Source organism: Sprattus sprattus (assembly GCF_963457725.1).
Source record: "Sprattus sprattus genome assembly, chromosome: 1".
NCBI lineage: Eukaryota > Metazoa > Chordata > Actinopteri > Clupeiformes > Clupeidae > Sprattus > Sprattus sprattus.
Genome location: NC_137920.1, coordinates 36468407 through 36488316, shown reverse-complemented (window position 1 = coordinate 36488316; position 19910 = coordinate 36468407). Strand labels below are relative to the sequence as shown.

The window sequence follows — 19910 nt, the reverse complement described above, 5'->3', positions numbered from 1 at the left end:
CACAACACGATGTTAACCCTCATAATTCAAACAAACCCGCCTTGCCTATTCCACGGTACAGAGTCACTACTTTAGTCCGAGTGCCATCACAATCACATGGGAGTCCAAGACCCTATACTTGTTCTAAACTCCTCAGGCTTTCCTGAAGCAGTCTCTGTGGAGCTTTGACCAAGTCTAGGGGCAGAGACATGAAGATGAAGGCTCTGGACAGGCACTCATTAAATAGGTTGTGTAAGTAGTAGTATTGCATAGTAAAAAAGGTCTGCGTCTGTTGTGTGAACACTAAAGCAGTCCCAAAGTGTTTGCTGTACAGTATAGTTGAGCAACTGAAAGCCCCACTTCCCCAAATGTGACTTTGCATATTGTGAAGCTATACAAGGCAGATGTATATAACCTACACATACCTATACATCAGTTATTAGAGTATTCATCAACGGCCTTTTCTTATGTCACATACCTTGATGGTTGTATGTCCACGTCTGCGTCGCTGTGCTGTAAGTGCGTGCGGTAGACTGAGGCTTGTGCAGCAGACTATTTAAACCCAGCTCAAAGAGGAACCAAACAGCAACGGACCACAGGCCACTTCCTCGTGTCGGTAAGGAAACAATGCCCCTGGTATCGTAGAAAAGGGGAAAGGGGAAACACATGGGCCCGTGTGGCACTGTGTCGTTTGTGTATCCGAGTGTGTCCTGAGAGGGCTCATTGTGTCGCCTTTGAAGGCAACCCTCCCACTATATTACATATCCCACAGGCCTGTTGTCAGATATGCAGTATGCAATATTTATTGTTGCATGTGTAGTTGACCTTGTGTGAATGTAGGTTTAAACATGTTTTTTATTAAGATAATACTTTTTCTTTTTATAATACTAGTTGTTGATTTTTTTTTTGCTTAGCCACTGTGATGCCCATTTTGCCAACTCATTGAATCTAGCTAAGGTTAATGCCCTCTTTTACAGCCTGACAAAAAACCTAATTAAATAGTCCTAAGAAAATGTAGTGACATTTTATTGGTTTTGGTGCCTAGTTTCACAGTGCTGGAGGGATTTTCTGCTGCAAGCTTGGTATGTAGTGCTAAGAAAATGTCAGATTTAACCACCAGGTGGCGATGTCTGCTGATCTGCTTGCGGTGTGATACATTAACGTGCGGTTACTTGTCTGTAATTGATGGAATAGATCCAGTGAAAAATAGTTTTTGACCAACATAGTAGAGACGATGCTGAATTTAGTTGTTTTCCGGGAATAATTTGGGCCATGCAGGATAACAGGTAGGCTATCCAAATATCAACATGACTTTCTCACAAGCCCAAACAGACTGATGTTTAGTTAAGCTTAAAAATGTTTGTAGTCATTCGTCGAAAAACCTTCCGTTCACCTACCCACGCATGTTTGCTAACTCGTTAAACAGCCCTTTATTCTCCACCGTGTGCAACCTATGGATTTATCACGTGTACAAACATGTCACACGTGTAAATGTCACCTTGATAACAGCTGTAAGCACTGCTTCGTTGAGACTGGACTGCGGCATAAAAGACAACATGTTGTTATTCTCAGTATTTTATTGTTGTAAAGATAAATCAATACATAACAATGCACGTAAACATGTAATGCGTGAAAAAAAAGTACAGCGTATTTACACAAAACATCGAGAAAATTCAACTGTAAAATATATTGTAACACTCGAAATAAAAAGGCATAATATCTCCTGCAACCATCTCACAAACATTGAATGTAGTTCAATTCATGCTTTGAAAACAATTGGAATTCAGACAGGACCAGTTCTGTAAACAATCTCCGTCAGCTGTATAGTTTCCGCACTCTACACAAACATGTTCACAGGCAGGACAAAAACTCTGGGCTTAAGCCTCCAAATTTAAAAAATATGCTGTAAGTTCACAGTTACCAACAGTCTTGAAGTCATATTGCAAATGAACAAAACACACACAATGTTACTTAAAAAAGGACGTTAAAAAAGCAATTTATTGATCATATTTTGGACAACAGAAGCTTTTATCATGAATTGAGCAAAGGAAAAAAAGCATATGAAATGCATGTGACCACAGTCTTCAGTCTGTACAGCAGTGCTGTCGTTTCACAGTTCACCTTGTGAGAGGAGTCTTTCCACATCTTCACCTCTGCCCTCCCTTGAGTGGCAGTCTCACCCACTCGTCTGAGTGTGGGGTGGGGGATGTCTGAGCCCCATCGGCATCCGCATCTCCACCCGAGTCTCTTCCAGAGTCTTGCTCTCCAGCGCGTGGAGGCGTCTCGGCCCTCCTCGGCAGCAGCCTCAACGTATTGCCGCAGACCTCCTCCTCCTCCTCATCTTCCCCTTCTTCTTCCTCCTCTGCCCCCGGCTCTCTCTCCGGGCATGCTCCCCCCCTCTCCCGGTTTACGAGACGGTGCAGCTGTTGGCCTTGTTCATGGGCGGCCTGAGCCCGTTGTCCTTGGGGATGGTCTCACGCCGGCGCTGCAGTGCCGGGTTGACGTGGCTCGGCACGTTGGCCTGCTCCAGCAGCTCTCGGAACACCTCCACCACATTGTCGTTGTCCTTCGCCGAGGCCTCCAGGAAGCTGCTGTTCCAGTCCAGCTCCACGGTTGAGAGCACGCCCTCGGTGGGCACCTGGCGCTCGCTCTCGCGGTCCGCCTTGTTGCCCACCACCACGATGGGCGTGTACTTGTCCGCCTTGACCTCCAGGATCTCGTCGCGCAGGCTCTTGACGGCCTCCAGCGACTCGGGGTCATCGATGGCGTAGACCAGGGCGAAGGCGTCGCTGCTCTGGATGCTGAGCTTGCGCATGGCCGGGAAGGAGTAGCTGCCGCTGGTGTCCATGATCTCCACGGTCACCTTCAGGCCGCCGACCTCGTACTCCTTGCTGTGGAGCTCCTCCACCGTGCGCCTGTGTTTGGGCTCGAAGGTGTCCGCCAGGAAGCGCTGGATCAGGGCGGTCTTGCCCACGCCGGCGGCGCCCAGGAACACCAGGCGCAGACGCACCTGAGACTTGTCCTTCACGTCCATGGTGGGTGGTCGACTGGCTTGGTTTGGTTTTCTTGTTTTGTTGTTTTGAGCTCCTATCTGTCTCTGTCTCTGTCTCTGTCTCTGTCTCTGTCTGGTCAACCTCGGTGGCTGTGGAGCTCCGGTCTCCGGCTGTTCTGTGAGTAAACTCTGTGTGGTCGAATGCACTGAGTGAATGCGTGCTGTGTGTTGTGCTGTAGTGAAGTCTGTGTCCCTGTGTACTACTGCTGGCCACTGATCTCAGGTGCTTCTGGAGCCAGCTACAGAGCCACGCTCCTATATATGCGTGTTGTCAGTGACTACGGCTCCCTGCCCGCTGCCAAAGCCCAGCCAATCAACTTGCTGCAGAGAACTGAGAGAAGAGTTCAGGGAAGCCAATCAGAGGATGATATGCAAATTGGTGTAATTCTTGTTTTTTGCGGAGGGAGGGGGGCCGCGCGGAACTGTATAAACAAGGGCTATTCAGGCGTGAAGCATGATATTTCCTGGTATTTAATGATTTCCTTTTTGTTTAACTGCAGTGGGTTCTTTTTTTTTATGATGTGAAAGTGATCAGACTTGAACCAAAAATCATAACCCTGATGTTCAACACTGCAGACATGGGATGGTGTGTCAATTCCTCTTTGATGTTGCATTGAATCCTCATGTGGACTTTGATTTGTTGATTTTTCATCTGTCAATTATAATTCATCATCTATTAAATAATAAATTATCATTCAGTCAAAGTAGCTGTCACAAATTCAGGTCAACTCTCACAGCCGACCAGTTATATTAGCTTACAAAGCCAAAAATGAAAGGAAAACATTATTGGAATGCTGATTTCACCATTTGTGACTACTTTGACAATTAATTATATCTTCCAAGCTAAATGTTCCTCTTTGTAGACAGCTTTAATATGGTTTAATTGTCGTCACTGTTCAACTGAAAAACCTTGTTCATCTCTCAGATATTTTTTCAGATATAAAAAACAACAAACAAAAACAAGACTTAATAGTAAAAAAAGAAGGCTTAAGATCTGCGACAGTTAAGAAAAGTAAATGCTCTGTCATATCTGTTTTAAAATGGATGCCGGGGTGCCGCTGTGCGTTGGCATTTCAACTGCTCACATTTTCTTGAAAGTGATGTTCTGGCATTTGACGTGCAAAGCCTCAAAGTGGCACCTAATCTTGGAGCCCTGTCTCTCTGGGAGCAGCGGTATTTAAAAAGAGACCCGTCACCGCTGAGACGTCCCTCTGGAGGCCTTCAAGATTTTGTGAAAATAGAGTCTGAGTTGATCTTTGCTATTTCAAGCTGCACATCCTATTCTCGTGTATGTGTTTATTTTCTGTCAGCCTAACCTTCTCTTCTAGGCCTGCTGATTCCATTAAAATATAAAAGTCATATTTATAGTTTACACACAGCTTGCCGGTGGGAAAAATGACCTGTATGGATTGTATAAGTATGTGATGTGGATGTGAGACGTACATATGGGCCGTGAATAAGTCAATATTACTTCCAGCATACGTGTTACTGATTTAAATTAGAACTTTGAATTGAAAAGCCTCACTTGAGCAGTTAAACATTTTACCACATGACAGACGTGACAATCATCTCAGCAACTCCTTCAGTATGTTTAAGCACATCTCATTATCCATGTCAGCCGCTCCCAAAACACACGTTGAGGTGCACGTAGGTCGCTTCAGTGGCACTGGTCCACAGTGTGTGTGTGTGTGTGTGTGGGGGGGGGGGTCTGCTTGGAGTGACACGTCTGTTGGAGTGACACGTCTGTGTAGGTGTGTCTGCATCAAGGAATCTAGGGTCTGCTTGGAGTGACACGTCTGTTGGAGTGACACGTCTGTGTAGGTGTGTCTGCATCAAGGAATCCAAGTGAAACTGAACAAGTGAAATATTTTCTGAGCATTAATTAGTTTGAATGTGCACTGGAGCACCAATGAGAAGTGACGAGTTTGTGTTTTTGTAGGCATGACAGAGACGGCGATAACTAGGGAGGTTTAAAGGTACAGTAAGTAGGCTTTGGTTGTAGGAAAATGTGAAAATGCTTCTGTACCGTAATGCTAATGCCATCATTTTTGAAGGCATGATAAAACAAAGGCTATTAATATTTTCTTATTAATCGGTATCAGGTTTTAACGCATGTCTTCCAATTGGCCATTCGATAAAAAGTACAAACAAATGCCTGAAACATAGAATGGAGACACATACAGGTGCTTCAAAGGCAAACATCCTTTGTTACCCAATGTTCCCTGCCCTCTTATTCTTTACATCATTATTTGATGACTGGAGGCGTGTTTATGTTGTGTCAGCAAACACTACCCACTGCACCTATCATGCGTATGGAATGTCTATTGTCTCTTGACGCGTGAGATTGTGTTTATTTATCGTACAAATGCATTTAAATGTTATTGATGTAGGGTGTTGCTAGACCATCTCCACTCATGGAGCCCAGGTTGGTGATCATTAGCGTGTCGTGTGAGGACAATAGCGCCTCGTGTGAGGACACCCAGCTGCTACCTGGTGGCCATGTTGTCCAAAGGCATTTGATCCTTTCATGCTATTGTTTGACTTATGACTGGAGGCCTTGTTTTTGACCGGTGCCTTGAGAAGAACACGTGGCACGTGTGGAGGACAATGTGAGGCTCCTCACAAAGTGGATTTGTCCCGGCGGCTAAATATTTGCACTTCTCTGTTGTGACGGGCCGTGTGTTCAGATGACAAAGAAGGATGGATGAAGACAGATTAAGTGAAAATCTTGACATGAAATTGTCCTTTAGACGTCCGTTCAGTGTGTATACTCAGGAAACCTCTGGTGCCCTAACTCTGTAAATCAGAAACAAACATAGTGGCTCGGACCGAGTTATAAACAATTCCTGCCAACCACTACACTGTTTCAGGACCATGAAAGGGAGGGGTGCAATTTGAGTGGCTGTTAAGCTCAAATATCAACAACCTTTCGTCATAATCACGGACTGTACCTTTAAATCACCTGAGCTCACTCTGAAGGACCTTCTGCACTGAGATCTCCCCTAGTGGAGATCTTGGTGAATGAACTGACAGGAAACTGAGTAATGCTAATAGATTAAAAACAAGTGACGCGTGTAGCACAAGTCCGTTTGATTTCCATGCCCTGACACATTCTTTGCTCCAGAGGTTGCTTTCTCAGTAGTTGACGAGTAGTCTTTCTCTCTTAATAATACTTAGAGATTCATAGGAGGCGGCTGTCTCTCCCTCTCCATTCAGTGTGATCAGAAACCTCGCTAGCGCTGTGAGTCTCTTAGCATTAGCTCCGGCATGGCGTAATGAAGCTAGATGTTCCCGCCCTCTGTGCTCCGGCCCCTGCCTGGCTGAACGAGTGGCGACAGTGAAAATGGTGGATGGACGAGGGCGGGAGGCCTTCTTATGGGATGTTCTGACCCCAGTGAGACTGAGCTGAACTCCATGTGCTCTTTTCCCCTGCCTAGGGCGGATTATAAAAAAAAAATGTAAAAAAAAACAACCCTAGAAGAGGCCCTTAGCACTCAGCCCTTATTTATTGTCTCTCAAAAAAAAAGGGAAGGAAAAACAACAACAACAAAAGCGAGACGACACGGGGAGAATGCAGCCAACCCCGAATCTCGGCCACTCTGTCTGACATGCACATCATTGCTTCTTCACTTGACAGGGTCACACAGTGTCTAATCATGTATGCTTTTATTAACTTTGCTGCTTTTGACGGAAATAAATTGTGATTGATGGTGATGCCTACTCAGAACCAACAGAATCACCATAAAACGTAGGCAGTTATCTGCATAATCTCTGGTCAACTCCACTGACTGATAGATAGATAGATGGATGGATATGTTATTAATCCCGAGGGAAATTTCGAAATTAGAGGCAATACATACAGTAGATCCAAATGTCCCCAGACCTCATTAGCTGTCTGAATGAAAGGTAAAGGCGCTAAAAACAAAGAAAATGCTGTACGGTACAGATACACAAAGCAGCTCACCAACTGCTGTTTAGCAGAAATACTGAGTCATTTAGAGAGGCAACGGAGTAAAACGAATAAATCTGCACATGATTCATGATGTAGTGAGTGCACAGAGACAACAACTGTGACCAAAACTAGTTAGAGCCTCAGAGTATAGAATCACGTTCATTTCAATCAGTTACTTATTTCATTTTCAATTATGGGTTATTGTCTCATGCCCTGTGTGTGACTATATTATTCTGCTGCGTCGCTCTCTAGAAGGAAGGTGCTTCATCATCACAGAGCACAGGTGAGGTGGTGATCCTGTTTACCCAGTGATGATAAATGTATCATATATATCCTCATTATGCCATTACAGTAGTTTTACAGTTAACACAAAAACATGTTACCCTTCCTGTGAAAATGTGCAGTGTTTGTTGATTTCTCCAGGGAAGGAGGTCTAAAATAGGTGTCTGCTACAGATCTGAGTTTCCTGACTTTGCATGATAACAGGATGCTGTATCTGAGTTCGGATAATGACCAGGATTGTTTGCTTTTTTTCCCACCTACCTTTCCATGGAACGAGAGCATAAAATGCGAAGCTTCTCCGTATCTAATTCCATGTGCTGTTTTGCACATCCTTAAACACACACACACCACTAGTTTACACCTGGGCACAAATCCATTAAAGTCATGTGAATTCTAACGAATCCACAATTAATGTCTCGTTGACTTGCTGTGGAAACACGTGCAAAGAAATGTTTCCTCAATTAGAGGGTTTGCACTGGTAATCAGGCAGGAGACCGTGCTTCAATAAATACAAACACCAGCCCTTTTCAATTGCACCTAAAAAGAATCCCAGCAAGGCGATTACTGTAAAAGAGAGGGAAAAAAAGGAATGATTAACAATGAATGGCCCCATATTGACGGTCACATGACGGATGTTTGCTAGGGCCAGAGGGACAGGAAGTGGCCAGACGGGCATCCACATGGAGTCGCCTCTGCCCCATACTGGGGTGATAATGCACTCTTGCCTGACAGACACAAGGAAAAGGATAGTCTGCTTGTTTTCATTCTGAGTTTATGGGGAAGGGGGGGGGGGGGGGGGGGGTTGTCTAAGTGCAGTCAGACGGTAAGACACATAGTAGACACACACACAAAAATTGTTCTAGAAATCCAGACTTGTCTGCAGGGGATTTTGTGAAGTTTTTAAGTCTCTGTCTTTTATTCACAGATGCTTTTCTTTGCTAGAACTCTCTCCCTCTCTCTTTATTTATTTTTTCCCGAGATCAGCGATGTAGTCTGACGGGCCCATATTCTGTCTCCTCATCTCTCTCTCTCTCTCTCTCTCTCTCTCTTCCTCTGTTTTTTAAAGAGTGGCTTAGATGAAGCCAAAGGGCTGAGGTCACTCAGGCTCGTGCGCCGTGCTCTTCTTCTCTGACTGCTCTAAGTAGGTCTGTGTTACCACAATGCAGCGTGCTACCAACACCGCTATCGAAAGGAAAAATAGCCACAATTAACACGAAGCAACACTTTGCCACTTTTGAGGTATATTTCATAGGCAACTAGTCTTGGTATTGTCTTCAAATTCCCTTTGATGGTGCATGGTCATGTGAAGTCCAGATAAACACACGTGTTGTTTCCACGAACCATCCAGGATATGCACCAGGCGGGAACACCGTGTGAAAAGCTTTCACGGCATTGCCAACTGTATCGCCAGAAGACACCAGTAAGAGTATTAGCTTTTATAAGTGCCAGCTGGGCTGTTGGTGATGTTTGCAAAGTTTATGTATGCCTTTTTGGTAGTGAGCTCAAAGTTTATGTATGCCTTTTTGGTAGTGAGCTCAAAGTTTATGTATGCCTTTTTGGTAGTGAGCTCAAAGTGTATGAATGCCTTTTTGGTAGTGAGCTCAAAGTTTATGTATGCCTTTTTGGTAGTGAGCTCAAAGTGTATGAATGCCTTTTTGGTAGTGAGCTCAAAGTTTATGAATGCCTTTTTGGTAGTGAGCTCAAAGTGTATGAATGCCTTTTTGGTAGTGAGCTCAAAGTTTATGAATGCCTTTTTGGTAGTGAGCTCAAAGTTTATGAATGCCTTTTTGGTAGTGAGCTCAAAGTTTATGAATGCCTTTTTGGTAGTGAGCTCTGCTGTTGTAAAGATAAAACTACAGGAAAAGGACGCTCTGAAAGACCATAACAATCCTGTAGGATGAGCTCTACATTTCTATGTCCCCCAGTGCAACTATAAACAGGCACTTGCTAGAGTTTCATTGTCTTAATACGCCTCGTTTCTCCCTCCCACACACATATACACAAACTCCACCATCACGCCTCACACACACACAAACACACAAACCTACATATACACATACCCCACCATAAACCTCACACACACACACCCCACCCCACCATCACTGTTTCACACAAACACCACTCCCTTCCCGACTCAGAGCTTGTGTGCCCGTGTGAGCCCTGCTGGGATGCCGCCTGCTGTTGGTGCCTCACGACACAGAATAATCAGCTAACAGCAGCTCCTCGGGGTGCCGGCACCCTGCGGACACGCCAAACTGTGCCGAGAACAATCTGGCTCTCATCATCTCACCTCGCTTCGGCCGGAAAAAAGAAGAGAAACAGCAGAGGTGGAAGTGAGTCTGTATTTAAATATATATAATATATATACGTGTGTGTGTGTGTGTGTGTGTGTGTGTGTGTGTGTGTGGATGTCATTCATTTTTGTGTGCAAAGGTTAAAGTGGTTCTCCACCAACCACACGGAACTGCAAAAACTGTTTTAGTTTACATATGTAAGGACAAGACTAATGTAGCCTGACGATGTCATACTCATAATTCTAGTCAGAATATGAGTCTGATCCTGACCCATTGGGCTGTGATTATGGGGCAGGTTTCAACGAACCAGGAAAGAAAATCCCTCTTCGCTGAATTGGATACCTAGAACCAATCAGAGCAACGTAGTATTACCATCTGATACATTCAACTTTTACCTGATCCCGTAGGAAGGACGGCAAAAACATCTTTTTAATCGACAAATGCCTTAAACGCGTTTCTCTGTTCCTCTTTCAAAATGAATGCGCCGTCAATATCTGTGAGATATGCTTGCTCCCGTTATACTTATTAGCAGTGAGGCTAGCTAGCTACTATGTGTTTCAATGGATTTTTGGTCTAAGCTTTAGCAATAACCTTACAATAATGGTCTAGAGAGCTTTAGTTAAGACAAACAATACTCTGCAACATTCGTGTTGCACATACACAACTAACCGAGTCAATGTAAACATAAAAAAAGTCGTGTAGATAGCTTAATTCACATAAAATATTTCCCACTAACAGGCCGAGACGCCGCCATCTTGATACTATTTCAAATCTACCGGTTAATTCAACTCAAGCATTGGCTGATCATCTGTCCATCATCGTATAAAGCCCGCTCTGACAATTTCACTGGTCAGATCGTTTTGCTGAAAACTGATATTGTCTCCCCAATATGCACAAAGCCAGACCGAATCTCCCTGACCAAAGATTTTGTGGGCGTGGTTCGGGCTGGTATCCAGGCTAGGACTAATGTCTTGAAAGACACAAACTATAGACAACTAATGCAAAGGAACACTGGGAAGCATTATTCCTCATTATTCTTTTGTCAGGAAGCATATTTCTTTTTGACATGTGAAACCACATACTGCACTCTGCGGCAGTGGGTCTACAGGTTAGCACATGCAGTCAGAAGACTGCATACAACCTAAAACATCAAGGATGTGAAGGTACATAGTAGCACAGTATAAGAAGTGTGTAGCTTTCTCACTAGAGCTGAAGATGAAGATGACTAGTTTGAGCTCAAAGTTTCAAATGATGTAGAGGGGCTGTCCTGTGGTCATCTGTGGCTGATATGACCCCAGATAAAAGCACTCGGGTACGTCACTGCTCACCAGACTGCATGAATCACATTACCCAGCGGAGACCAGCCATAATGATTGTATAGCCACAACTTGCTACGGCCCTCTGTGGAGGAGCCTTTCAGATCGTAATGTCCACTGAGGTGAGTTTCTGCACGAGGGCACTTTTTGGAGCGTCTGAGGGAAATGGGTGGGGAGTGTGTGAGTGTGTGTGTGGGTGGGCTGGGGCGAGTGTCGGGGCAAGCGTCAGATTTGGCATGTGGGAGATGGCGCTGCCCATGAGTCAGCCCTGTCAGATGGGCTGTCAGTCCGTGTTAGCCACTACAGAGCGGCACAAGCTGCCACATCCTATTTAGCCGGGGAGAAACAAAAAACGGGACCAGAATGTTCCGGTAAGTGTTGCTGGTCGCTATTCACCCTCCCACGCTCCTACTGTATCGGCAGGTGCCGCCGACTGTATCGACAGTACCCGTTCCTTGACACGTGTGCAGTTCATTAAAGTTTGCTGCTTCCTTGCATTATCCATTAAGTCACTCCATTTGGAGCAGTAATGAGTAGGAGGCCTCATGGTGCTGCTGTGTGCCGCTCCAAAAGCTTACAACTACGCAGCGGGCAAAGGGGAAGCGCTAATGCATTTTGACATGTGGCTCGCGTCTCTGCCAGCCAGCCAGTGCGACGAGGGCTAGAGTGCGGGTATCGAATTTAACCAATTATGTCGGGTGTGAAAGAGGTTGTGCACTGTGTAATGCGGCACACGGCATCGGCCATGCAGAGATCGCATGCACAAGCAGTTCTAAGAATTATGCAGGTTACGCAGTTCTCAACATCCCTGGTGATGGCGAGTTCTCCTCTCCTTTGGTCAGCTGAAAGGGGGTATGTTTGTCCCAGAGCCACTGTTGTTGCTGTGTATTGGATCATCCCCAGCTTTAGGAGTGTGTGAATGATTGAAGGTGTTAATCTCTGTGTAGGTGATGTTGCGTCATTTGCCCTACATTTCTGCCCCACATATTAGTCCTCCCACAATAACAGCCCTTTGTGTAAAGACCTATTATCGTTGCACTTCAGCCCTGTAGTCCCAGTTTTTCTTTCTTCTCGGTATCGTCGCAAGGAATGCATGCGTGCGGGGGCTGCGTGTTAATGATGACCGTACTCTGTTAAAAAGTAGAATGTGACTCAGCAGTAATAGGTCCTGACCCAGAAGCTGAAAAATGATGTGTCGTGCCTAAAGAGAGAGAGAAAAAAAAACACGTGGAATTGAAGGAACCATGAAAAGAGCCGCGATTAATTGAATTGAACAAGCTGGTAATTGGCTGTGTTTCATAAGACTGGTAAATGGTTGTGCTGCATAAGACTGGTTGATGGCTGTTCTGCATAAGGTTTGGCCATTGCTCGTCGGCTGCTCCTATAAAGTGTACGCACATTTTTCTAGACTTATCCTAAATGGAATTAGGAGACATTGTAAGTTGCACATCACAACATAAATGGCATGTAATATGTTCATGGGTGAAAACTGCATGTCAAGAAGCATGCAAACAAACATGCATGAAATGCACACTGTAGCACTGACAGTAAGTACTGGTGTGCGTAAGTATACATGCAACTGGATTACTCATCCAGTGGTACATTTTGTGCAGGGGTGCTGTGTTAGTATTCATGCAACTGGATTACTCATCGAGTGGTACATTTTGTGCAGGGGTGCTGTGTTAGTATACATGCAACTGGATTACTCATCCAGTGGTACACTGTGTGAAGTTCACAGGAACTAACCCTGCCAGCAGTAAAATGCAGGTCCCAAGCTTAAACAAACGAGCACACCCTGGTTTTGTCAACAGTAATTTCATAGTAGAACAAACTCCTTATGCTGAAATAATAACTCGCAGTCTAACAAATCCAGTCGTGACTAGGATTTAATGTGAGCATAAGATATAAAGTTGAGATAACAATTGGCTGAATATAATTGTGCTGTTAACAGGTGTTTGCACTAAGATGATTCACCCATTATGTGAAAGAAAGCCACTAGCCTAATACAAATTTTTTTAATATATATATATATATACACAGTATAAACAGTGTTACCTTTCTGTAAGATATGCGATTGCTTCAGCAGAACTGGGTCAAATGTGCATGAGCACTGTGTTACAGCATTATCATCTCTCAACTTTCTTAAGAAGGAATGGTTACTGTAAAACCTCAGCTTTTTACGTTTTTACTCAGCTCTTTATTTTTCCTTTACTTCTTTTGTGTGAAAGTAAAACATTGTGGAAATTCTGAAAGTAGTCTTCCATTCTGCACAATCTCAGTGACTCTCTCAGCACACTTGGGCCCAATGAGGGTCTGTGTGCTCTAACATGAGCTGTAGTGTACTGAAGTGTTCAAGTGATCAAATTTCCCTTTCTGCGCCTCCTTCGCGTCTCCTTCTAACTCACATGTAAGTCATTCTTTTCAGGAGCAATGTCCTCTGTATGCTTTGAACGCCATCTTTTAATTTATTCACTCTAAAGCTTTGTCAGATATCCATACGAATGATGTTGCTCCACGCAGCTTCACTCAGCCTTGCCTGTCAAACAAGCGCAGTCTGGATTTGCATTTCCATATATTAGCATCCATTTGCTAGACGCTAGAGGGTATGTCTTTAAGTAAGGGATAAAGGCCGCAGAGGTTTCCCGGCATACAAAGAATTTCAATGAAAGGGAGGCAAAGCACTCCCCTCCGATTATACCCCAGTTGCCACACACGTTAATAAGTAAGGTATGCAATACAACATTAGCCCACAAAGGAAACATTTGGTTTTGTCTTAAAAGAAACCTACCTGTTCACACATTCTGTACCAGTACTTCGTTCTTTAGTCAAAGAAAACGGAGGGTGCTTGGTTAAAATGGATTGCATTATTTCTAAGGCCAAATCCTAGTTTCCATTAATGTAAACTGTATCTAATTCTATGTGGGCTAGCTTGCCAGCTTGCTTGTTCTCCAAATAACAATGTGTACCACTTGCCACAATAAGAGAATCCGGCGCAGTTTGGCCCTGCTCAGGAGACGGTCCAAAACGAGTGTGGCACGGCACGGTGCATTTTGGTGCCGTTCAACTTGTAATGAAAATGCAAATTAGCTTGGCATGGCCCAAAGTGCCAGTGTAAAAATAACCCATATCTTTCAGCAGGCTTCATCGCTTCAAGCCCACCTAAAACTCATGTTCTCTGCGTTTGACTGACGTGTAGATGTGATGTGAGTCACCCTGCAGCCTGGCAGGTGAATGACAGGCACAGCGCCCCCTAGTTTCAGCCGTCAGCCTGTGACTCTCCTCACCCTCCCATCTGTGCCGTCAGCCTCACGGTGCCACTGTCCCACGTTGGAGAGGAAGGTTTCTCAGCCCATAGCAAGAGAAGAGGTTTTTTTGTGCATTGGCCCCCATGGCGGTACATCTCAAACTGGGCGGTCAAGAGTTCCGCTCAGAATGCTCAGTGCTGAAGAGGAGACAAGCAGCACATGTAGTCCTTGGGGAAGAGGCTCTTAAGCCAAGAGCTTCGCTGTCTTCACGGTGTGGGTTACCTCACTCTGTTTTTCCAATTAACCGCCTGTTGTGGGGAAGATTACGTTTTTACTTCTCCCCAACCCCCACCCCCACCCATTTTATTAAAGAACAAGGCGTGTTAAAATATCTGTCTTGAAATTGCTTCTCTGATAATGACTCTATTTATCAAACTGTTTCCACTCTTGATTGCATCATATCACCCCCTGGCTCGCTATAAAAGCCCCGGCTCTCTCGTCTTGGCGTAATCCTGGCTGCTGTTTGACCCAGCGGCCTGGTGACAGCCGAGGAGATTGCAGACGCTCCCATGTGTTGCTGTCATCAGGTGTGGTCGATTCTTCAGGCAATCAAATTGACCTTTTCTTTTGAATTGAACGGCTGCCATGTCACAGAAAAGCACCGTTGTCTTTTCTCCAGCTCGTGTCTACATATACAGCAAATGGAAAATTATCTAATAAGAAGATTTACATTACATCACATCACATTTAAATTGTAATCGCTGTTGACTGATTTAAATGAATTCATTTCAAGCCGAAATGTCCTCTCCCATAGTAAATGGACTTGCTGGGCGTCTAGTGCAGGGGTGGCTCAAAGAGGCCAAAACAAAACCCAACACTATTTCAAAGAGCCACAAGAATCTAGGTTCCCACTTTTTGGGGGGATAATCCCCTACATAAAACCTATAATTTTTCCTGTGACCCAGCAAAACAAGGGGGGTTTTGGGGTATGGTCCCCCATACGAATGTTTGGAAAATAACCTTTTAAATAGTGTCCTCGAGTGGGTTTTACGACAAAAATGAACACATTTAGATTTAAAATATGGCACAAAAATAAACATATTGAAGACTGCTGAGATATGGGTTCAAATACACATACGCGTCTTTTTTCAGGCGCAGACGCTTCAGTAACGCCTTTGCAAAGTGCAGCGGCCAAAACAGCCTGGTGTATAGACTTTTTTCAGCTAATAATAAATCACTACGCGATGAAAGCGCATTTAAAATTATTATAATTCCAAACCAAGATGTTGACAATGGAACTATTTTTTGTTGTGGAGAAACAATGCGAAATAAACCATTTTTACTTTGTGTTGAAATGTTAATTTGTTGACTGTAGAATTGTTTTATAAAAGCAATATAGCACTCGTGGGAGTGGGGTAGGTCAGGGATAATCCCATGTGTGTTGTTGCCTAATGAACCCTCGGTGGCTACGGCCGATCACCACCCGTGCCTCCCTGCCTTGCGCTGGAAAGTTGAGAATAGTTCAACTTTTAAGCGCACCTAAAAAACGCTACAAAGACGCAACGCGTGGTGGAGAAGGGGCGCACACGCAAAGCGCGCCGTACCATAGGAATCAATGCATTTGCTCGCGTCCCGTTTTTAAGAAACGCATATGTGTATTTGAACCCATAGATGCTAATTAAACTGTAGCATGGTAGGGATTTGTAGCTCAAGTGAGTAGGTTAACGTTGTAGGTTACAGTTCACTAGCTAGTTATAGCTGGCGAAGCTACTGAGTAGGGTAGCATACCCACAGGATCAATGAACTGGCATGATACAGGAGAGCCACGACATCTATAATTAACTCGAGATTAACCATTTTGATTCTTTTACTCTTTTACCTTCCTGTGGTATTCGGCAGCTGATAACTATGGCAGCTTTCACCAGCTTGGGTCTGACAGTGACTCCAAGTCTGTTTACAAGACGTTATTAGCGTCTGTCTGCAACTACATCAGTACACAAGACTTCACAAACTCTCCCTCACTATATGACTTTTTTGCTCGAGCAACATCCCATGCCACCTGATACGATGCCAACATGACCGCTTCAGAGTACTTCGTGAATATCCGAAAAAGCTGAGTCTGTTTCTCTGACTGACCTTTCAAAGTATTTACCTTGTGCTTGCACAGCTCTGTGCCTTTAGGAACTCCTTGGCTATGTTAGCAGGTGTGTGGAGAGACAGTGCTCAAAGTTTGAGGCTTTAAAAAGCTACAGTGACGTCTGGCATATTAAGCAGAGGGGTTTTCCATTTTGCTCCGCAAATAATTCCCATTCAGGCAAGAACGTCCGGTGTTCATCTTCATATTTTCGTTTAGTTTTACGCTTTCCTGGATCCATGGCATTCTGTCAGTAGCTACTGCTAGTCTGGCTAGTAACTCTTTGAGACTGGGTGCACCCATTAGAATGTTTCATGTTTGGAACATTAACGTTACTTAAAGACATCTCTCAAGATCGCGTGATGACAAAATTTACATGAATAAATACCACATTCAAATCGGACAGCTTTTTGTCTGTATTGCCAAATACGTATGCATATGCATTTTAGATGAAAACGCTGCACGTCAGCCGGCAAAGAGCTGCATGCGCAGGTTCGCCACCCCTGGTCTAGTGTATTACAATTAATGCGAGAAAGGCAACGTCATTACATTGTCTGTGATGAATAATACCCATTTAGACACCGTGAGTCACACCTCTTAACCCCCTGACGGGTATGTGAGGAGCATCTTGAGTATAACAATAGCACTTTGTGTGATCAGATGAGGTGCAGAGGCTGAGGGCGTACTGTGTGTGACACGTTTCCCCACAACACGTTGCAGGGCCTCATTGCAGAGGAAAGGAGGGAGGGAGAGTACATTCATCTCCCCATGATGTACTTACCATCACATGGACAGGGCTGCCATAACGCTCCCACTTCAAATGCAAACTCCATATCTGACTTCAAGCGTAAGGGCCCTCGAATGACCATATGTGGATCACAGTGTTATGTTGTCTCCCTACAAGGCGTGGGAAGAAATAGGTACCTGTGTCAAGTGCTGCTGTTGTAGGCAAGGGAGATGCTCTACCCTTGGGCTACTAACACATGGGGATTAGCTACTAACACATGGGGATCAATACCAATAAGGGACACATCCCACTCACACTCGTGAAATTATGTCATTTGTGAAGTCTTTAGTCATTGTGAACTGACAAACACCTCAATAGCATTGCCTGTGACAATTGTTTTGTTTGTTCAAAATAGCGAATGACCTTGAATCATCTACAGTATGTGCCGTGTAAAACGCCAATGGAAATGGCTGGTAACTTCACCATTTTCAATGTAAAAATGACATTATTGAAATACAACAATGAATTATAATTTAATTACATTTCAGATAATTAAATAATTTTCGCAAATAGTTACTTTATTTGTCAAACTCTATAACACGTCCAGACATCATGACCTCAAAATCAAGTAATGACCCAGTAGAACTCGTGACTCATTTGCACAGCTGAGGGACCCACAAGTCCCTGTCTCACTGACCCCCGGTCTCACTGACCCCCTGTCTCACTGACCCCCTGTCTCACTGAGTCCCTGTCTCATTGACCTCCTGTCTCACTGACCCCCTGTCTCACTGAGTCCCTGTCTCACTGACCCCCCCCCCCCCCCCCCCCCCCGGTCTCTGGCGAGCACCGCAGGGCTCAGTGGTGTTTTTGGCCCCTGCCTCTGTGTGCTCAGGCAGCAGGTAAACAGGCCCATTAGAGTGGAGGGGACGTGCTGTAATAGTCAGAGCTGATTTAGTAAACTGTCACACCTGGAGGCTGGGGGAATACCAGGAAAAGGGTCACCACCGCGATGAAGCTAGGGGGGCTGCCCTAATCAGCATTCTTTGGTTGGCATAAGCAACCCAGCGCGATTGCCAGGTGACACATTTTCAGGAGCTTGGTCAGAAAGAACAGCAGATGGATAGGAAGAACTGTGGGGAGTGGGACAGTGCATATGGCTGAGTTACTGGGACTGGGGTAGGCTAAATCAGGGATTCTGCACAGGCAGATGGCCATTATAATACATAAAGTGAGCTCAACTGGAAGGAGTCTTGAAGGGTTTGAAGGGGTCTTATTTACACATGGGGATTAGCTACTAACACATGGGGATAGGAAGAACTGTGGGGAGTGGTCTGGTCTGACAGTCTATTTTCAAAGGTAAAATACAGAGAGCTTTCAAAGTCAACTTTGGGTTAGTTAATAGGCCCATGCTGTGAATCTCAAAAATGTTCACGATTCAGAAACTCTGCAGTTAATTAGTAGCTCAAGACAATCAACCATAACAAATGTGGCCCTTTTAATATGTATGGGGCTACTTTGAAATTCTAAATAGCTGCAAAGTTGCACAGAACAGCAGAGCACTACATTCACTGCCCTTTCCTCTGTAATGATGGAAATGTAATAGGTTCATATAATATGAATTAATTTTATACAAGAAGAAAGGGGGACTCTATGTTATAAGTGGGATACCGTACATTGAGTACAGCCAAAGAGTTCACTGCTATTAACATCTCTTGCATTATGATTCATTTGTGTTTCTACACCTCATCTCTGACTCATTTGCTATGAGCCGTAAATAATCTGCTGTCAATTACTGCTAATATTCTCTATTTATTTGCGGGGCAGGTACTGTTGGATAACCTACTTATGACCGCAAAGTTTTCTCAGCATAAATATGTACTCATACAGGATGTTCTACCTCTCTTTCGTCTCTCGATTATCTGACACAGACAAGTGCTAACAAACACTCAAATACACACGCAAATGCACACACACAAGCCACGTTCCAACCCACTCAACTGACTTGACCTGGTTCTTGTGGTAATACTTTTGTCTGTGTGTGTGTGTGTGTGAGCTCTGTTATTTGGAAGTTCTAGCCTCAAGGCAGCTACTCAGACCACAGAGTCTCATGCATTCTGAAAAGCAGATCGCTTCAGATATGCGTAGGAAGGGTGGAGAGAGAGAGGGGGCCGTCCCCTTGTGTTAGCGCGGGAGACTTGTCAGCCGTTGAGGCCACTGCAGGGGCCCTCCCTAGTCAATGCCCTGCGATGGGCAGGTACGCCCTGGTGAGGAGGGCGACCCCACGTGCCATCCCAGTCACGTTGAAACACAGCCCAGCCGTTGCCTGATCTTAACGCACACAAAAACGATCCATTCTCCCGAAGCCTGGGGCGTGACGCGAGCAAGGGCCGCCCCTGTGACACCACATGTAAAGTTTCATCACTGCCTTGCCTGTCCAAAAATGCATGTCTAGTCTGGAGCGGTAGGGCACACATATTTGCGCATGCGTCCACACGGGTTGGTGAAATCGCTGAACTCTTGGTGAAATCGCTGAACTCTCGCTTAATGGTCTGCCTCCGCATCTGCTCGGGGTGTTTTGACGAGCCTAACTTTTCATCCCTCCATATCCAGTTAGTCTTAATGAGTTCCTTCCCCAGTGCCTCTTCTCCGCTCTCGCGGGCCGAGGGCAAGAATCAGAGAGAGAGTTCATGGCCAAAGGCCTTGTCTAAACTGATGTGTCCTCCTCTGTGTGTTTTGAAAAATCTATTGTCACAAAACTGCGCTCGTTATTTCGTCTTATAAATAACGAGTCTATAAATAACAGACCCCGTGTCCTCGCGGACAACAGGGAGCTGTCTGTTCAAGAATTCGGAAAATGCAGAGTGTGGCCGCCACAGAAGCCAGGTCAGTCGAATCGGACGCGTTCATAGCCGGGAGCTATGTTTTTTTT

General features: G+C 44.8%; 1 protein-coding gene across 1 annotated transcript; it reads right to left on the bottom strand.

Annotated features, from left to right (window-relative positions):
- Positions 1-2386: 2386 nt before the first annotated feature.
- On the bottom strand, positions 2387-3013 carry LOC308380837 (ras-related protein Rap-2a-like; the record flags this gene model as incomplete). The annotated part of the gene is made up of 1 exon (XM_080858265.1): positions 2387-3013. One exon carries the CDS (start codon positions 3011-3013, stop codon positions 2387-2389), a length of 627 nt encoding a protein of 208 aa, XP_080714391.1.
- Between the last annotated feature and the right edge of the window lie 16897 nt (positions 3014-19910).